The sequence below is a fragment of the Melozone crissalis genome, unplaced genomic scaffold, assembly GCF_028551555.1.
Source record: "Melozone crissalis strain CALT ecotype California unplaced genomic scaffold, PUWL_Pcris_2 ptg000029l_1, whole genome shotgun sequence".
NCBI classification, from domain to species: domain Eukaryota; kingdom Metazoa; phylum Chordata; class Aves; order Passeriformes; family Passerellidae; genus Melozone; species Melozone crissalis.
The window spans coordinates 6,749,810-6,768,504 of NW_026535807.1; the positions used below are offsets into that span (position 1 = coordinate 6,749,810).

The following is an 18,695-nucleotide window of genomic DNA, read 5'->3' on the forward strand; positions in this document are numbered from 1 at the left end:
TTGTAGCAAAGCAGATAAAGTTAATTATACAGCACAGGAGCGTTTTCAGTTGATGTGGTAGTAATCACAGTCAACAGAGAAGTGCCCAACAGAAGGATCCATATACAATAGCAGAAACCATGGGGTGAAAGTGTGCTGCACAAATTACCTAAAAAACAAAGGCAGACACTGACACATAGCTGGAGCCACCAAATTAATGCAGATTTGTGGATTTCTACACATAATAGGATACCTTAAACAGCAGCACACCTTACCCTGTGCATGGTACCCCCCTAAAGCTGTCACATCAGTCTGGAGGAGGTATCAATATTTGTGCTCCATGAGGGCCAGATCCAGCACCAGCCTGTGATAATATTGACACCATTTGTCATGGGAAATACCAGGTGCTGTTGCTTTGTGTATGAAACAAATACATCAGTGGGTTGGTCTAGAGTATCTGTTTTCTGAAACGAAATTGATACTTAGGAGACAAGACCCAACAAACAGACCTCACTTTGATTTCAGGCTGCCATCTCCCATGGACCCTCCTTTCTGCATTTAACAGGCAAGCTGGAACACAGGATCTGAAACAAAAGGTTCAAACATAAAACATTTGTGTGTGTTTATATTTACACATCTCCATCAATGTCATTCCAGTGTCTCCTGGTTTGATGCTGGGACAGACACTGAGCAGGATTTCACCTCCCTGTGCCAGCAGTGCTCTCTCCCACTCCCCATTCCAGCCATTTCCCCCAGGAGCTGTCACTTGCTGTGTGTCTTTATGGCACCAAATCCACTGGGTTCTCACCTGCTCAGGAAGAGCCCCTCCCCTGAGATTTCCTGAGGCAATGGTGTTAAATATATCCAGCCCCAGGCAGCAGTGTGCCACCACCCTTCCCTGCACCCTGGGCTGCCAGAGGTGTGGAGCAAAGGAAGAGGCTCCTCCACTGCCCCTACCTGTCAGTTTGATTTCTCATGGCCATTACACATTAATAGCTTTTCAGATCTCTAAGTAACGATGCAGGAGCCTTCTCTTCCCAGGGTAATAAACTCCCCAACATGTCTGTTTGTTGGAACACCCTGACTCTAATGCTGCAAAAGACTTAATTTGGACACTATGTAAAATGCTGTCCTTCAACAAGGATTTACTGATTTGAAAACGTGCAAGGGAAGAAAAGACACCAATTGCTGTTAAACAAATAGCTGGCTGATCAGATGCAATTGGTAACACGGAAAGGATGACAAAAGAATATCAGAGAGGTTCAAGAGATGCAGAAATCCCACTCCAAGGCATTTTTCTAGCTGTTGTTATGCTGGTGCCAGGGCTTGTTTAACACCAGCCAGCCTGTGGAGCTGCACTAGCAGAGAGCTCGACCCTTTGCTTTTCACTCCCCGCTGACACAGACCACAGCTTCTGAGAGCCAGACTGCCTGAGACAGCAGCCATACCTATGCCAACAATAATTACCTAGGAAAACAGGCAGCTTCTAGGAGCTTATTCAGAAGAAATCAATGCCTTACACTTGTATGCTTACACCGTGCCACTGTGAGTATTGCTGTCAACACTTCCACTACTGAAGGGTGAAGAATGAAGCCAGATGTGATTCAAGTGCCATCTATTCCCAAGTTCAGTTAAACCAGCCCTGCAAATGAAACAAATGCACTGGCCTTGAAGATGCCTGAGGATGACAGCAAGGAATGAAAGCGTAATTGGTATTGCTGAGGTGAGCCTGCAGCTCACAGCGTGGTGGCTGCACACAAAGAGCTTTTTGTTACAGCATGGACAGGTCCAACAGCTCCCAGGGCCCTTCGTGCCTTCTGCAATGGGAATTAAAGGCACTCAGCAGCACTTGGGTCCAATCCTGGCTCCTGCTGCACATCCTGATCTGCTGGCAGAGGATGCTCACAGTGCCAGGTCCCTGTCTCTGAAGCCTGGGAGAGCCAAACAGGGCTGCAGGACCTCCTTGGAGAGGAAAGGAGAGCACTCTGTGACCTGCTGCTGGAAAGTGCCATATACCCTGAGTGATGGGAGCTTTTCCCTTTATGGGCTGGGAGAGAGGAGCCCTTGCACTCAGCAGGACTGGACAAGCAGAGGGATCAGTGACAGACAATTCCCTGGCTCCCTTGATGACACTGGCAAACAAAATACTCAGCTCCTGACATTGCCATAAGGGGTATGTTATACATCCCTGCCAGCAGCAAAGTGGTGCCTGGCTGGACACAGGGGCTGCCCAGGCAGTGGCTGGGGAGGGAACACAGCAGGTTTGGGGTGGTCTTTGGCCCTGCAGAAGGCTGGCAGTCCCCAAAGATTTCAGCCAACATTCAGCAATAGCATGGCTTCACTCGGCACCCTGAGGGGGGAAAACAGCCCAGCAAAGCGCTCAGAAGGCAGAGACACCGTGCAGCTCCTGCTCTGAAACACTGGCACCTTGTGGCAGCTCAGCCCCACACGGACACGCTGTGTCTGACTGTCCTGCTGGACACCGGGGTGGCCTGGGCACGGCTCCAAGAGCCAGGACACAAGCAGGAGCAACATCACACAGATGTATAAAAAGGCAGCCCGCTCTGGGTAGCATTCAGTAACTAACAGCTGGGGAAGGAGGAGACCTGGAAATCTGCAGTTGCACTTCCAGCCCTGTTTGTGGCCTCCTACTGCTACCAAAATGATAACCAGGAGGGTGGCATTGCTTGGCATGCCCATGATCACTGTCTGGGGCACTGACCACACAAGATGTCCCCAAGCCAGGACACTGCAAGGAGTAAACAAAGCTCTTGATGTGTGTGAGCATCACCAGGGCAGTGTGGGTCTGGACCCCACCTGCAGCACATCCACACTGTCACTCTTCAAGAAAGAGATACCAGGGCCATCACAGGGCTCCTCACTGTCCTGATGCATCTTGTAAGGAAGGAAACGATCATGTGAGAGCCCTTTTTGAAAAAAAAAATTATTTGTATCTTTTTGAATGTTGTAAGACCACATTAAATTATGGCCACCACAAGGCCTTATTTCATAATTTAAATATTTGAGATATAAGTATTCTCCCTGAGGTTTTCTTTCACATTTAGTAGTGAATGTCACATGTGTGTACCCAGCTCGTTTTCTCCCTGTTACTGCTGAAATACACGTAAATATGAGAATATAGGCAAATATTTACAGGCAATAAATGCTGTGTGGGGTAATTAACTAGTGTTTCATATGGTTACAAACCAAAACACGACATTTCAGTAATAACTAAACCCAGGAAAATGAAAACTCAGTTCCCTTACTCTTCTCACACCTAGCAGCTTATTTTTTAGCTAATTAAAAAGTGGCAAATCCAGAAATGGGAGAACGAAGACATTTTTCTCCCACAGTACATAATGAATCTGTGGCTTTTTCTGCCACAATAAGCTAAGGATTCCAAATCCAGCGAGGCTGACAGGGTGTGGGTGTTTCTGTGGACAGTGAGAATGGCCAGAGCTATAATGGTTACGAATGATGTGAATTTTGGAAGAGGGCAGACCTCCAGCTGTGGCTGCAAACCAATCTTTATTAGGGATTAGAAAAAGAGCTATGGTGACAGCCAGGTTATCTGCTTACAAGGGAGCTGCACATACTTTCCACCTTCCACCCGTAGCTGGAGGGACTGTCTGCAATAACTCTGTGCTGGAACTGGTTCAATTTTTTCCATCTTCAATTTTTGTGAGCTAATCCCAGCTCAGCCACTCACACAAGCCACATTCACCCGTGTGTGCAATGCCTGAGCACTTGGAACATCAGCCTTACTTAGCAGAAAAAACCCCAACCATACTTTTCTTCCCTAACAAGGCATGCAAAGAATAAACAGCATTCCTTAGCTCCAGAGCACGCTGCCTAAGGAATAGAGCTGGGGACAAGATGTAGAAAAAAAAAACAACCAACCATGCAAGATGTCTAAAAGTGCCTGTCATAAATAAAACTAATTAACAGGCCTCTGAGCAAATGCAAAGGCCAAGAGGCAAAGAACATAAACACTGCTGCAAGAGATCAGCGTGCTGTTCCCTGCAAAGCATCACAGCCACCGCTCCTTGCGCAATCGATACAAAAGTGATTGTGGCTCCAAAAGAGAAACACAAGACAAAGGAAAAACTGACTGCTCCTAAAGAAACAAAGGGACTGCCCAACTTAATACACAGTTTTTCCTTTGTTTATTCTAAAATGCTATAACTACAAGCCAATAAATGAAAGGGGGGGAGAAAGTCGGAATCAATATAAAAAATACTAGCACTTATCAAAAACACAGCAGGCAGTTGTTTCTTCCAGCCATCTCCTCAATAATTCATGCCCAATATACAGAAGCCAAGCTTGGGAATACACAATGCCAAAACAGTCAAGGGAACTGTTTCTCCCATGACCCATATGCAAAGCACAACTCCAAAATAGAGGCACCAGACAAAAGCATTGTACTTAAACCCCAGTTCCAGCAAATAACACCAAAATGTGTCTGGAGGAGCTCAGCTGTACAACAAGCATGGTCCAGGAGGTTGGGTGGGATCCTGCATCCCACAGGATAGCCTTGGACACCCAAAAACACCCTTTGCAGGAGCCAAGCACCCTGTGCCTGCCCAACCACCCAGCTGTGTTCCACTCCAAAAGCACCAACTCTGGTTTTGTCTCATTGCTAACTTCCAAGGGAATACAGTGGGTGATATAGATAGAGTTGTAAGGATGAAAAAAGGGTTTGGCTTCAGGTATCAACTGGGGATGAACCTCAAGGGCTCCACACACAGGGCCATGGAGGCACAGGCAATGTGCACCTGTAACATGTGGCACAATTTGTGGGCAGCCCTGGTGAGGAGGGAGAGCAGGGCAGGGCCAGAGCCAGTGGGGACACGTGGGGACCACCCAGCCCTTCTGCCACCACCTCCACTAAATGTTCCCAAGGGAGGGAACATGCTCCAGCACTGGCAGTGTTTGCTGTGTGAGGTCTGGAAAGACAAAATCAAAGATATTTAATAAACAGATGGAGAAACATCAAGAAAAGCAAAATGAGAAGTAGACGAACACAGGCCAGAGTCAGATACAACTTCCACGCCATCCTGGAAGAAGCTGAAACCAGGGCTGTTTAGAGCCCCCATTATTTGCCTTCTATTTGTTCTGAGCCACAAGCTCTGGTGTAACACATTTGAGCTCCTTTCTGAAACTACAAAGGCTACAAACCCACTTTTTCCTGTGACCTCTTTGGGGTCTGTGTCCTTCCCCTGTGCTCAAACACCCTCAGGCCCTTCCTAGGCCTGTTCAGCCTTGAGGAGAGACAACTGAGAGGGTTCCTCATCAACGTCTGCCAGTGTCTGCAGGGAGGGTGCCAAGAAGATGAGCCAGGCTCTGCTCAGTGCTGCCAAGCAAGAGGACAAATGACTATGGGCACAAAGTGATGCATGGGAGGTTCCACCTGAAAATGAGGAAAAACTTTCCTGTGCAGTAACTGCACACAGGAACAGATTGTCCAGAGGGGCTGCGGAGTCTCCCTCACTGGAAACATTCCAGAATTACCTGAACACAGCCCTGCACCGTGTGCTCTGGGACCACAGAATGGTTTTGGTTGGAAGGGCATTTTGAAGATCACCCAGTTCCAATCCTTGCCATGGGAAGGAACACCTTCCACTAGACCAGGAGCCCCTTCCAGCCTGGCTTTGAACACTTCCAGGGATGAGGTCGCCACTTTCTCTGGGCAACCTGTGGCTGTGACTGCGATTTAGCGGCTGTTTCTGTGTTTGTTTGTGTCCCCATGTCCCTTTCTGTGTTTGTTTGTGTCCCCATGTCGCTCTCTGCGTTTGTTTGTGTCCCCATGTCGCCGCGTCCGTAAGAGGCCCGTCCCGCCGCTCTCCGCCAGGGGCCGCCCCTCTCCTCCGGCCGCCGGGGTCCTCCGGGCCGCCAGGGGGCGCCTCGCGGCGGAAGCACGGGGCCGCTTCCGCCTGTCGCGGCTGAGTCACTGGGCCGCGCCGCCTCCCGCTGCCCAGCGCTGCCCGTCCTGCCGAGCCCCGGCCCCGCGGCCCCGTCCCGCCGCCGCCATGCCGCTGGAGAACCTGGAGGAGGAGGGGCTGCCCAAGAACCCCGACCTCCGCATCGCGCAGCTCCGCTTCCTGCTCAGCCTGCGGCCCCGCGCGCCCGACCCCGCCGCGCGCGACGAGCTGATGGCGGCGGTGCGGCTGCACAGTGAGTGGGGCCCGGGGGAGGCTCTGTGTGTGTGTGTGTGGGTGGGTCTGTCTGTCTGCCCGCCGGCCCGGCTCCCACCGTGTGTCCGTGTGACCGCCCGTGCCCGTCGGTCCGGTTGTGTACACGTTCCCCCTCAGTTCGGCATCGCTGTGACTCCCCCGGGGCAGCCCGAGGGCCCCGTCCCCAGCTCCGAGCGCTCTTCCATCTTCTGGGACTGCCAGAGCTGGAGCTGAGCTCCGCGGGTTGCTGTGCTCACAGCGGGATAAAGAGAGTCACAGAACGTCCTGAGCTGCAGGGGACCCACAAGGATCATCAAAGTCCAGCTCCTGGTCCTGCACAGGATGCTCCGCTCTGTCTGAGGGCATTGTCCAAGGGCTCCATGAGCTCTGCCCTGGGGGGCCTGTTCAGTGCCCGACCACCCTCTGGGGCAAGAACCTTCTCCTGATATCCAACTGAAACCTCCCCTGACACAGCTCCATGCTGTTTACTCAGCTCCTGTCAGGGGTTTCCAGAGAACAGAGATCAGCACCTGACCCTCCACTTGGTCTCATGAGGAAGTTTTAGACAACTTTGAGATCTCCCCTCAGTCTCCTCTTCTCTAGGCTGAACACCAAATTCCCTCAGCTTCTCCTTATTCATCCCCTCTATCATCTTCATGTCCCTCCTTTGGATGCCTTTTAACAGCTTCACGTCCTTCTGGTACTGTGGCGCCCAAAACTGCCCCCAGAACTCAAGGTGAGGCCACCCCAGTGCAAGGTAGGGAAAGTGCAAATGGAAATAGTGTAAAGAGCAGTGATGATCTTTTCAGTGATCAGTGAAAGGAAGCATGAGGGCCAAGGCCTGCAGAAGCAGGGGCTGTGTCTGGGTTCAGCAGGTACCTGGTCACAGAAGGGACATCTCTGGTGTTGACAGTCCTCTTGTCCTTTTAGGAAGAAACACACTCTCGTTGCAGCAGTGAACAGCAGAACCCTTCCTGCCTCTCTTTCAGACATGGCTCCATACTATGAAGCCCTGTGCAAGTCTCTGGAGTGGCAGATGGACACGGATCTGCTGAACAAAATGAAGAAAGCCAATGAGGAGGAGCTGAAACGTCTTGACAACGAATTAGAGGATGCAGAAAAGATCCTGGGGGAGAGCGAAATCCGAGATGCAATGATGGCCAAGGCTGAGTACCTGTGCAGGATTGGGGACAAGGTTGGTGACAGCAGAGGCTTTATAGACTCCTAGAAAACACTGCATGGGAACCCTGCTAGCTGGGCAGGTCCCAGTGAGCACTGGGGGACTTGCAGAGCATTTTCTCTATGGCACAGGTCACACGTGACTGGCAGATAGGGGAGAGTCTTACTGAAATATAAATTATCTAGAAACAAAACAGTCCTTGAAAGAAAACTTTTTTCTTGACAATGAGAAAAGTTTGCAGACACCATTATTTACTTTCCTTACACCTTTAGACTTTTCCAAGCTGATTTTGCAGCTGAATTTTAAGTTACAGAGTAGATTTTCATAGTCTTTTGCTTTAAAAGATACGTGAGGAACAGCTTTTCTAACTTGATTTAAACTTGGATACATTAAGATTATTCAGAATGCATTAGTCAAAGTCACAGCTTCCAATAGGAGACAACACATATTCTTACAACAGGTATTTTGTGAATGTTCTGGGTGCCTTTAACATTCTTACAGTAGCAAATTGTGTTTTGCCAGGAGGGAGCTCTGACTGCATTCCGCAAGACTTACGACAAAACCGTGGCCCTGGGACATCGCCTGGATATCGTGTTCTATCTGCTCAGGATTGGCTTGTTTTACATGGACAATGACCTCATCACTAGGAACATTGAAAAGGCAAAAAGGTACTGCTGGGGTTGTCTGAGTCCACTAAAGCATTTTGGAAACAAGCTGTAAAAAAAGGAATGGAAGAGAAATACTTTTCTGTCCAGAAATGACTGGGACTGGTTTGAGAGAAAATCAGAATGGTGGGTGGGTGTTACTTTGTTTTAGAGCACTTCCTGCTCCTGGATTTTTTAATGGGGCCAAGGGAAAGGTTAAGATTTTGTGGTATCTGTTTTCTAGCAGCTGGCTCAATTTGTTTTTGCAGCCCAGCTCCCACTCCCTCTTGGGGTGTGGCTGCTCCCAGTGGCACTCAGCTGGCTTTGTAAAGAGGGAGCTTTTCCTCTCAAAGCAAGAGTGGCATGGTGTATTTTGGTTCCCCTGGTTGCTTCACTGGTTTCTGTGCTCCCAATGTTTTGAACCTCAGCAGTTCCTGTAGAAAGCTGTGGTTGCATTCTCTCTGCTGCTGCCGTGAGACACCAAGGCAGAGGAGGTTCCCACTTCCCCACTATCCCTTGTTCCTTGGGCAGGGATAGTTTGTGTTGCCTTCTCAGCAGTTTTGTCTCATCCCTGCCCTTCTTACAGCCACACCAGCTTTGTGCAATCCTTAAAAAGAGGCAACCTGAATCTTTTTTTCTGTGCTGCAGCTTTGATTTTAGCAGCAAAGGCAGTGGAAATCTGTTGCCACAGTCCAGGATGGCAGTAATATTTACCTATACATCCACAGAGACTGTTGTCACAGCTGAAGAGGCTGTAAACTTTTCCTTTCAGCTGAAACTTGCACTGTGGAAAAGCCTGTGGCCTCTCCTGTCCCAAGGAAGCCACTTTCCTACACCAACAGGTGTACAAAGCCTGGGCTGTTTCAGCAAGCTCTAACATAAACCAAGTTATCACCTCTCTAATCTCATGGTATCAGTTGATTTGTACCTGTTTCATATAACTTATTACATGACACGTTTACATGAGTAAATATTCTTTGTTCTATTTTAAGTCTAATAGAAGAAGGAGGAGACTGGGACAGAAGAAACCGTCTCAAGGTGTACCAGGGCCTTTACTGTGTAGCCATCCGGGACTTCAAACAAGCAGCAGAGCTGTTCCTTGATACAGTTTCCACGTTTACCTCCTATGAACTGATGGATTACAAAACCTTTGTAACATACACTGTCTATGTCAGCATGATTGCCCTGGACAGGCCTGACCTGAGGGAGAAGGTAAGGGGAGCACATGGAAGCGCTGCTGCAAGCTGACAGAGCCTTAACCTGTTCATCTGGAGGCTGATGGGGATGGTGGTTAAAGATGTGTGTTTGTTTCAGGTGATTAAAGGAGCAGAGATCCTGGAAGCCTTGCACAGTTTGCCAGCTGTACGGCAGTACCTGTTCTCTCTCTATGAATGTCGTTATGCAGCCTTTTTCCAGTCCCTAGGTAAGGCTGGGTTCTGTCCCTCAGCACTGTTTCAGATCATACACAACTTTTGTGGAGTAGCTACAGTCTAAATACAGTCTAAAACTAGAGCTATGTGCAGAAAAAACAAAATATAAAGATTTTTTTGACAGTGACCTAAAATTTTCTGCTTTGATTTTTCAAACAAAGACAGAAAAATTTCTCATCCAATGAGCCTTGTGAAAAGTCACATCTCATTATGTGAAAAAGCACTTTGAAAATGGCTATGAAACAGCATCTTACCTGAAGAGCCAGATCAGGAAAGATTTGGAAACTTTCTGTGTAAAAGGGTGACACCAAAGAAAAGCTCTTCAGAAACCCTCATTCTTGCCTGTTCTCAGACTGCTTGTTTTTCTTCTGTGAGAGAATACAAAAAAATGAGATATTTAGAAAAATCAAGGAAGAGCCCTTGATTTTGTGCAAGACTAGGCCTGATGAGACTGAGTTAAAGGGCAGCATCTTCCTTTTGCCAGCCTCATCCCAATGAGAACCAATGCTGAGAAGGAAAAAAAAGTCACTTCAGTGCCTGGAAATCCTTGTAACTAATTTTAAGAGCTAGTAGCAGAAAATTAATGTTGTGTCCTTATACAGGTGTGGGTAACAATGTTTCTTGAAGGAGTTACATACCAAGTCTGCTTGTTACCAAGTCTGCAGGCAGCCGGTCCAGCTCTTGCCTTCAGCGAGGTGGTCCCTTTCCCTCCTGAAAGAAGGATGCTGTGCATTTTTGCAGGCTCCCATTAGCTCTGCCACAATATTGTTTGCATGTTCTTACACTCCTGGTTGCAGAACTGATACAGATTACATGAATTTACTTCTCTTAGTGCAGAATCCCTTTCATATCCTGAGGAGTGCAAGAATACAACATAGTTACGGTCACACTTAATAACTGGTGCCGTGTCTTTTATTTACATAACTGATATATGACATTTCTTAGAAGCTACTGACTTTTATTTATTTTGCTTCTTTCTTTTCCTTCTCAGCTATTGTAGAGCAGGAGATGAAGAAAGACTGGCTGTTTGCACCCCACTACCGATACTACGTGCGGGAAATGCGGATCCACGCCTACAGCCAGCTCCTCGAGTCCTACCGCTCCCTGACGCTAGGGTACATGGCAGAGGCCTTTGGAGTCAGTGTAGAATTCATAGATCAGTAAGTTCTTGGCCTTTTCCAGTTCATAGACATCTCCCTTTATACCTTTTAAATATTTATGGTGATCTCATTGAGAGGAAAAATCTTTGTTCGCTTGTATTCTAAATATGCCAAGATACGTTTCTATGGAAGAGTGTGAGAAGCTGGTATTTGATTAATCACTTGTTCTTTATATTGCTGTATCTATTGACCTCCACATGCTGTGGAACTTTAGATTTTAGACAGCTTCATTGACAGTTATGCAAAAACTGAGCTGTTCCAGCTTTGGGGATCTGCACATTTTTTGTACTCTGCCAGTCTCCCCCTCTCATTTTGCTTGGTTTCTGTTATGTGGACAGGATCTGATGTTTTTCACTTAAATCAACATACTCTGCAGTCCCATTTTGAAATTATTTTCTAGAATAAAACCAACAGATTTAGATCATGATAAGAACTAAGTGGTGAGTGAAGTAAGAAACTGACTTTTACTCTGTGTACATGAAGCACATTATTTTCAAATGTCTTCACAAGAGTTGTTCTTGTTTCAGAGAGGTTTCAGATTTTCTAACATAGAAAACTTACAGAAATATTAAAGTGCTTGAATTATTCAGAAATTAGTAAGTGTTTCAAGAGAAACCAAATACCATTTAACTCAAAAGTAATTTTTTTTAAGTCATACTGTGCTTATGCTTCCTGTAATTTATAATGAGTTGTAACTTACCTTACTGTTGAGCATAGGAATATTTTCTTCTACCATCAGTGCTGTAGACCACCAGTTGATTAAACAAAACAATAATAATAAAATTTTAAAAAGCATTAAAAAAATTAAATATTATTGAGATACTTTTCTAATTAATTGACTGGCATGAAGATATTTACCTCAGGATAAATTCCAAATAGCCACTGTGCATTACTGCTGCCTTTGGATTTGAAGAGTAGTTGATACAAAGCTCACTAACTCAAGTACAACATTTTGGCCTGAGGAGAAGAACTAAGAGGTTTTGTGTTCAGGTCACTAAAAGGATTATTTTTGGGTGCAGTGTGCAAGCCTTAATAAGATGAGGATGCATAAGATACCTGATGAAGATCCATAGGCTGTTGCTTCAGAAATACAGTGTGGTATAAACAGCAGTTTCAGTGCTCTTATGTCTACAAGTCCCTGGTGAAACAGAATTTAACTAACTTTTTTTTCTTTATTTAGGGAGCTTTCAAGATTTATTGCAGCTGGGCGATTGCACTGCAAAATAGACAAAGTAAATGAGATTGTAGAAACAAACAGGTATGTAACAATTCCTGGAGGTTGTTTTTAACAGACCAGTTGCATTCTATATATTTTGATGACATTTACTACAGAAATGTTTAATGCTTTAGTATAAATCATATTCTCAGTTCTAACCCCCTGTTTTTTTCCCCCACGATTCCTAGGCCTGATAGCAAGAATTGGCAGTACCAAGAAACCATCAAGAAAGGAGATCTGCTGCTAAACAGAATTCAGAAACTTTCCCGAGTAATTAATATGTAATTTTTTTAATGCAAGGGAATGCAAAATTTAGATGTTTAAAACATTTTGGAAGTAACCTATAAATATATTGCATAACTTGGTATACTGTAGGGAAAAAAATAACTAGCAAGAAAGGTAGTGTTTTTACTTTCCACTTCATTATGTACACACTGTTCTGTTCTGGTGTATGGAACCCAGTTCATTTATTAAATGTATGATACCGTTGGTGATCTCTTGTAATAGACTTTGTTCCTCTCCTTGCCTGTATATCCAGTGTTCATGTTGAACAGCAAAGCAGGCTCACAGCCTGTGAACACAGAGAGCTCATGGCCACTTCATGCTTGCTGTTTTAAGACTTTCATATTGGAATCAGGGTTGAAAACAATCAGTTCCATAATAGTAAAGTGGCTAGAAATTGTAGTGAAGAGTGCACCCTGTCCATACAGGAGGGAGTCTTGCAATGAAGGGATTACAGCTTAAGGGAGAAGGAATAAGGATGCAAGTGATTGGGGTGAAGCAATGATACAGCCACAGAAACTGCAGGACTAAAACTTTAGGAATAACTAGAACAGAAGTAGCCTCTCTCTTTAAACTACTTTTTTGCAAACTGTTGAAAAGGAAGCCAGCATGTGAGCAAAGCATAACATTTGTAATTATTGCCTGAGTTAGATCTGCAGATGTCAGTGATGGTGGGAGCTGTGGAAGGGCCTGCTGCAGTCTGGCAGAGCTGATCAGGTTCTGCAGGGGTTACAGTTCCTTTCCTCCCAGCTGCTGGGGAATGAATGTGTCACTAGGCTGCTGCCATGCTGATGACACATGGTTCCTGCCTCCAGCAGCAGCTGCTTACCCTGCTGGCCTGCCTTGAGGGGTTTTCTCCCTCCTCCCAAAGAAGTCCTGTGAGTTCAGTGAGCTTTTGATGCCACTGCATTTGGAACATTTACAGCCTGTGTGCATTGCAGCTTCAGGGCTGGAAGGAACCCCAGCAGGTAGGTGTACCCAAAGAGCAATCCTAGCATTTGGAAGCTACTGTGCCACAGACAGGAATTGCCACAGCTTGGAATTTCCCCTGCCCACCCCTCCCACTGCCAGCTCATAGAGGGTCTCCTGTCCTGGAATTGCTGCTGCCTGCCTGAGGTTGGACCCCTTGGTGCTGAGGGGGCATTTCTATTCTCTGATAAACTTTGCTGAAACATAAAATACAACCTCATGATTTTGGGGTTTTTTAGTACTTACTGTTGGTTGTTTCCCCCTCCAAGAAGCAGCTATTTAGCCAGAGTTTAAAGATTTACATTTCAGATGGTACTAATTAGAAAAAAATTCTGATCTTTCTTCAGAGTTATAAACAAGAACTCTAGTTTACCATGTGTTCAGCTCTGAGTCTCTGTTTCCTGTGTTCACACAGATAGAATTTCCTGTGAAGTTTTAATTGATAAAACCCAATATTCAGACTTTTCGGACCTGCAATCACCTCTCTTGTTTTTCTCCATCTGTTCCATGCCAGATAAGTAGAGCCACCTAGGAAGGCTTTAATCAGTCTGACTTTTGGGAATATCTCCACCTTCCATAGGTGCAGGTGTGAAGCCTGTTAGAAAACCATACTGTCTTCATGCCTTCACTGACTTGAGGAATTTCTATTTGGTGCATAAATAAATTTACCTTTCCAGCATATTTGTACATGAAGTGGCCTTAATTAACTGCATCAAAGTTTCCATTCAGCATATGTATTGCCATGTATTTCTTTAATTGTAAAGGGAATAGAAACCTACTCAAGAAAAATCAGGCTAGCAGAGGCTTCATGCATTCTGGAGAAATCTTGCTGCTCTCAGTGTAGGTAAGAGCAGCAGAAAAAAAATGGAAATCCCTACTCTGTGGAAAATAAAAGCATTGCTAAAGAGTTTTAGTGCTCTAAGATACTTGCAGAGCTATCAATCATTTTATCTTAACTGTGGCCATCATCCTGTGGGAGCCAAGCACTTCAGAATCTGATGTTCTCTGCTCAGGTGGGTAAAAAATAATGTTCCTAACAGAAGTACACAATCCTACTACAGCAAAGACCCCCCTTTAAAGATCCCAACTTGCCTGCACATTTCCTGGTGCCAGCCTACATCCTGTAAAAGAGGATCCAGGGAGAGCCTGGAGATCTTCTGGACAGAGATTTTTGTGCCATGGCCTGGTAGGAAAGAGTCACAGCAATTTTAGCTGAACCTTTTAAGGCTCTGTGCAGAAGTTCAGGTGTAAGCCATGCCAAATAGTGGTGGGATTAAATCCTGGGAAAGGTGAAAGGCAGCACCTCCTGAAGCCCACAGCTGGAGGCACACAGTTTAGCCAGCATGGCTGTTCACATTGTTCTCCTGGAACAAAAAGAACAGTAATCTGATATACACCTTTTCCAAAGAGGGAATGCTGAGGGGTCCAGGGTGGTCAGACCTTGAGCTGATCAAGGGCATAATTTTGTCTATTCTGTTGTTTTAAAACGCCTTCTTCCATCTCTATGTCAAATCAGAAGCATTAGAATTTCTACTTCCTGAAGTAATTTCAAGTTGATTTTTACTGTCCCGTGATCGTGTTAGTTTTATATTCTGTTTATCTGATCTCTTCATTTCCCTTTATTTAACTCTGATTGTGAGCAGCACTCCAGACACATGGAGGCCTTCATGCCTTGCTTTTGACACCTTTCCATGGATTTATAGTCCACATGCCAAAGTTGTACATTCTCTCTTGTAATTTAAGCTTGGGCAGTTCCTTGAGCTAATGCCATTCTCCAATTTCGCTTTGCAAGGCTGACTTGACCCTCTCTACAAGGTAGCCAGAACCAGACAGAGATTTCAAGCCACAGCTTGAACTTCTCTCTGCAATTCATTCCCTGCATTAATGGTGGGAGAGCAGGTGGGAAGGGCAGGAGATGGGCTGGTTTAGGATTTGTTAATAAAGCTCTGATAAAAAGCAGTGGGAATGTCATTTCTGTGCAGTTTCTGGCTCACCTGCCAACACCTCTGGTGCTTCTCTCGCTGAACACCGGGCTCCAGAGCTCAAGGTCCAGCCTTGCAGGCCAGGGACAGGGCACTGGCTTTAGGAAAAGCCACCTGTCATGGACAGGAAAGGACTCAGGTGAAGGGACCTAAACTGCAAAATGGAGGACAAAAATCTCTCAGCATTGTCAGAGACCACCAAACACAAGCAGCAACACCATCACTGCTGATGCTGAAAAAAACTCTTTTGCATCAATTTGGGCACAAATATCAACACCAGCTATTTCTCATAGGCTTGGACAAAGCTATTTAACTGCATTTCTCAGGCTGTTTTTCCTCCTTGGCAATAAAGTTTCAATCCACATTAGTTTGAACAAGTTCCTTAAAGGTTTTTGAAGTTTGTTGGGTCAGCAAAACCCCAAGCATATGCCACTTTTCCATGACAAAGCTCCCATGCTGCTTGTTAGGAACGAATCCAGCAGCTAACACAGCTCTGAGCCAATGCACTGAAAAAAGCATCCAGTCAAAATAAAAAGTCCCACGGTGGATCCTACAAGCCACATGCGTTTGATTATTTGTTGCAGCAGAACGTGATAATAATGCACCAACGGGAATTTGCATTTAAAAAAGCCAGGGCAAGCCCTGCTCCGGGTTGTTTTGGTAGCCGGTGTAAACAAGGCGCCCACGGAGCGGCGCTCTGGCCTTCGCAGAGCCTGAGGGCAGCCGGCCAACCCCGCACCCCGATCCCCATCCCGAGCTGCGAGCACAGCCAGGGACGGGCCGCAGCCTTTGAGCCCAGCGCTGCTCCGCCAGGGAGAGCCGAACAACGTCGGGCTCCAGGACACAGCTCCCCAGCTTTGATACTAAATGCAAAGGGCACTGACAAGATGTACAGATACACAAACCCTACACACAGGGAACCTCTGACCTTGGGGTTTCACTGCATTGCATGCATTGGCAGTTTCCTACATCACCAAGTTACTGTCCCCAATATAAACTGGAGTATTTTCCTATGAGGCAGTCACTGATGGAGGGAAGCTTTTCCACCCGGTTCAGGGACATCTGTGCTTACTGGGTTCCACTTCAGCACCTGGTCAGAACCATTTTTCATCACTAACTCCTTTAGTGAGTGGAGTCACCAGGAGACAGCAGCCAAGGAGCAGCTCTGCCCTGTCCCAGGGTCAGGGCTCCCTGCACTGCACTGCACCAAATGCAGCAAAGAAGCGGAGAGGGAGAACACTCCAATTCCACAGAGCTCCGAGAGCTCAGGGTTACACAGGGTGAATGCACCTTTTTTCCCTTCCTTAACCTTGCCAGTTTTAGAGGACACTGAACCCTGTATGAAATGCAGTAAAATGCAGAGTTATTCCTTCAGTGTTGGAGCAGTCAGAGTCACGAACCTGCCTGAACACGATGCCAAGCTCAGAGCTCTGCACTCCCACGCGCTCCGGGCTGTGGTCACTGGTACAGCTCTGCAGAACCAGCTGCAGCCCCAGCAGCTCGTGCAGGATGGCACAGGTGGTAAAAATTGATACTGGGAAGGAAAAGGATTTGCAAGAAGGCAAGACAAAAAAAGAAATTGAAATACTTAGTTGCACAAAGTAAACACAGAACTACTAGAGGTGCTTATTATAAAAAGACAAAGCAGAACTTGCCTGTACCCTGTTGGTACCTTGCAGCATTTATTCTAAATATTAAGAAAAGCTTGTTTTAAGAGGGGGGAAAAAACAAAACCAAAACAAAATAGAGACAGAATAAAGGAAGCTTTGCCACAGATGTCACTCTGAAGTCCTGTCCCAGTAACAAGAGCTTTACTGGTTTTACAAACTGCTCCGAAATCGCCCACGACACACGAGTCCCGAGTCACGTGCAGAGAAAAGCTCTGCAGGAGTGTTTAACCTGCTGAATCCACACACTGGAACTTCAAACTGTGAAAACACAGAAAACACTTTTTTAGGAGGAAAAAAATCCAGGAAACACGACGACTCAACCACATCTGGGGCTGTAAAGGCTGCTGCTCATTATTCTGATTAGAAAATAATATGAAGTGTGAACCTTAAATAACAGAAGGTCCTTTGCACAGAAGGAAAATGCTGCAGAGGTGACACAGGCACTGCTCAAAGCCAGGTACCAGCCCCCTGTAGGATGGGAAGCTCTGAACCTACTGGGCTGACTCACGATGCTGAGGGACAGTGAGAGAATTTGACCTCATCCAATTCTCTGAAATTAGTTCACATAGGCACCAATACAGATAAATGTTTTCCTTTAATAGCGAAGGATTTTATAATGAAGCAGAAACATATAATATATTCCATGCAACCAACCTCATTTATTGAAAAGTCCTAATTTTATTGCCTTGTTTAGTAACATGTTTGTTCAACAAACTAATCTTTTTCATGAAGCAAAGCACAACTTTTTCTTATAAATAGTATAAATTATTTTATTTACAGAAACTTGTTACAAAACAAATAGACTATATATTTATTTTTCTTTTAAATATCCAAAGTAATTTTTCTATCCCATGACATTTGTTCATGTACTATACAGCAGCCAACACAGAGTTCAGCTGATCAGATGCTCTTGATTATGTATACAAATTATCAAACTATTCACACATTTTACACAGGAGATTGCTTTTAGAACCAGGCTCAACACCGAGCAAGATGCTTCCAAGGCCTACATTCACATTGACATTATGTAGTGCTCATTTCAAAATTATCTTTAAAACATAAAATATCTCGCACAAAAGGTAAAAATGATTATTTTCTGCTGAACAGTGAAACATTTAAGAATCTTTCTAAGCCCAACTCCCTCCTCCAGGACAGAATGAGTAAAAGACGAGAGATTCCTTGGCAAGAGAACTCTTACAGGAAGACAACTGCCTTAGAAATGTCATTTGGAAATCACATCTTTATTTTTTCATGGTTTAAGAGGTACTTACTAGGGGTTTTTTCTTTGTTTTGGAATACCAACAATTTGGAACATTTTCTAAATTATTTGACTAATGAATATTGCTCCCCCCCTTCCCAAAGTGAGACAGTTAAATAAACTGCTGGTTAAAACCATATTTCAAACCCTTGGCATTATACTAAATATGAGTTATCAATGGGATTGTTCCAACAGAAGGTATTCAAATTAAAAGATTTTACAAAAGCTACCAGTATAATTTGCTTTCTTTTGTCAACCCATCTCATAAATTTCAGATATATAGATATATGCATATGTGTGTATACACAGACACACACACACATATATATTATATATAGGTGGAAAAAGCAAGCTCCAAAATTTCAACTGAACATTCAAGTCTTTTAAGGAGAAGCTGTCTAAACAGTCCAAGCTTAAAACTAGTTATATCAGGCACTTTCAGTTTTTCCGTTAGTTTGAAACCACATGAGACCCACACGGATGCGCACGCACACACACGCACACGAACACTAAAAAAAGAGAAGCAGAGTGTCACTTAGCTATGGATCTGCTGGGAGTCAGGCAACTGAGAAGCAATCAATGCCACACCAACCACGAGGGCTCCGGGCTCGGCATCCTCGGCGCGGATCCACCCACTCCCAGGACAGGGAAAAGGGACACAGCTTTCACAAAACGGAGGCATCCCTTACATTGCAAAGTAGGCATGTTAACTATTGGCTTGGCAGTGAACCACTTCAAATTATAAAAAGGTA

At 45.4% G+C, this 18,695-nt stretch overlaps 1 protein-coding gene across 1 annotated transcript; it reads left to right on the top strand.

The window, feature by feature from the left end:
- The first annotated feature begins 5,939 nt into the window (after positions 1 to 5,939).
- Positions 5,940 to 12,276, top strand: PSMD6 (proteasome 26S subunit, non-ATPase 6). The gene is made up of 8 exons (XM_054280895.1): positions 5,940 to 6,153; positions 7,142 to 7,347; positions 7,855 to 8,000; positions 8,969 to 9,188; positions 9,291 to 9,399; positions 10,398 to 10,566; positions 11,747 to 11,824; positions 11,971 to 12,276. Exons 1-8 carry the CDS (start codon positions 6,009 to 6,011, stop codon positions 12,065 to 12,067), a joined length of 1,170 nt encoding a protein of 389 aa, XP_054136870.1. The 5' UTR covers positions 5,940 to 6,008; the 3' UTR covers positions 12,068 to 12,276.
- Positions 12,277 to 18,695: the final 6,419 nt, after the last annotated feature.

Coding starts and splice junctions, on each gene's coding strand:
- PSMD6 (XM_054280895.1), top strand. CDS start 6,009: ATGCCGCTGGAGAACCTGGAGGAGGAGGGGCTGCCCAAGAACCCCGAC. Junction 7,348..7,854: donor TGTGCAGGATTGGGGACAAG/GTTGGTGACAGC, acceptor GTGTTTTGCCAG/GAGGGAGCTCTGACTGCATT. Junction 8,001..8,968: donor AACATTGAAAAGGCAAAAAG/GTACTGCTGGGG, acceptor TTCTATTTTAAG/TCTAATAGAAGAAGGAGGAG.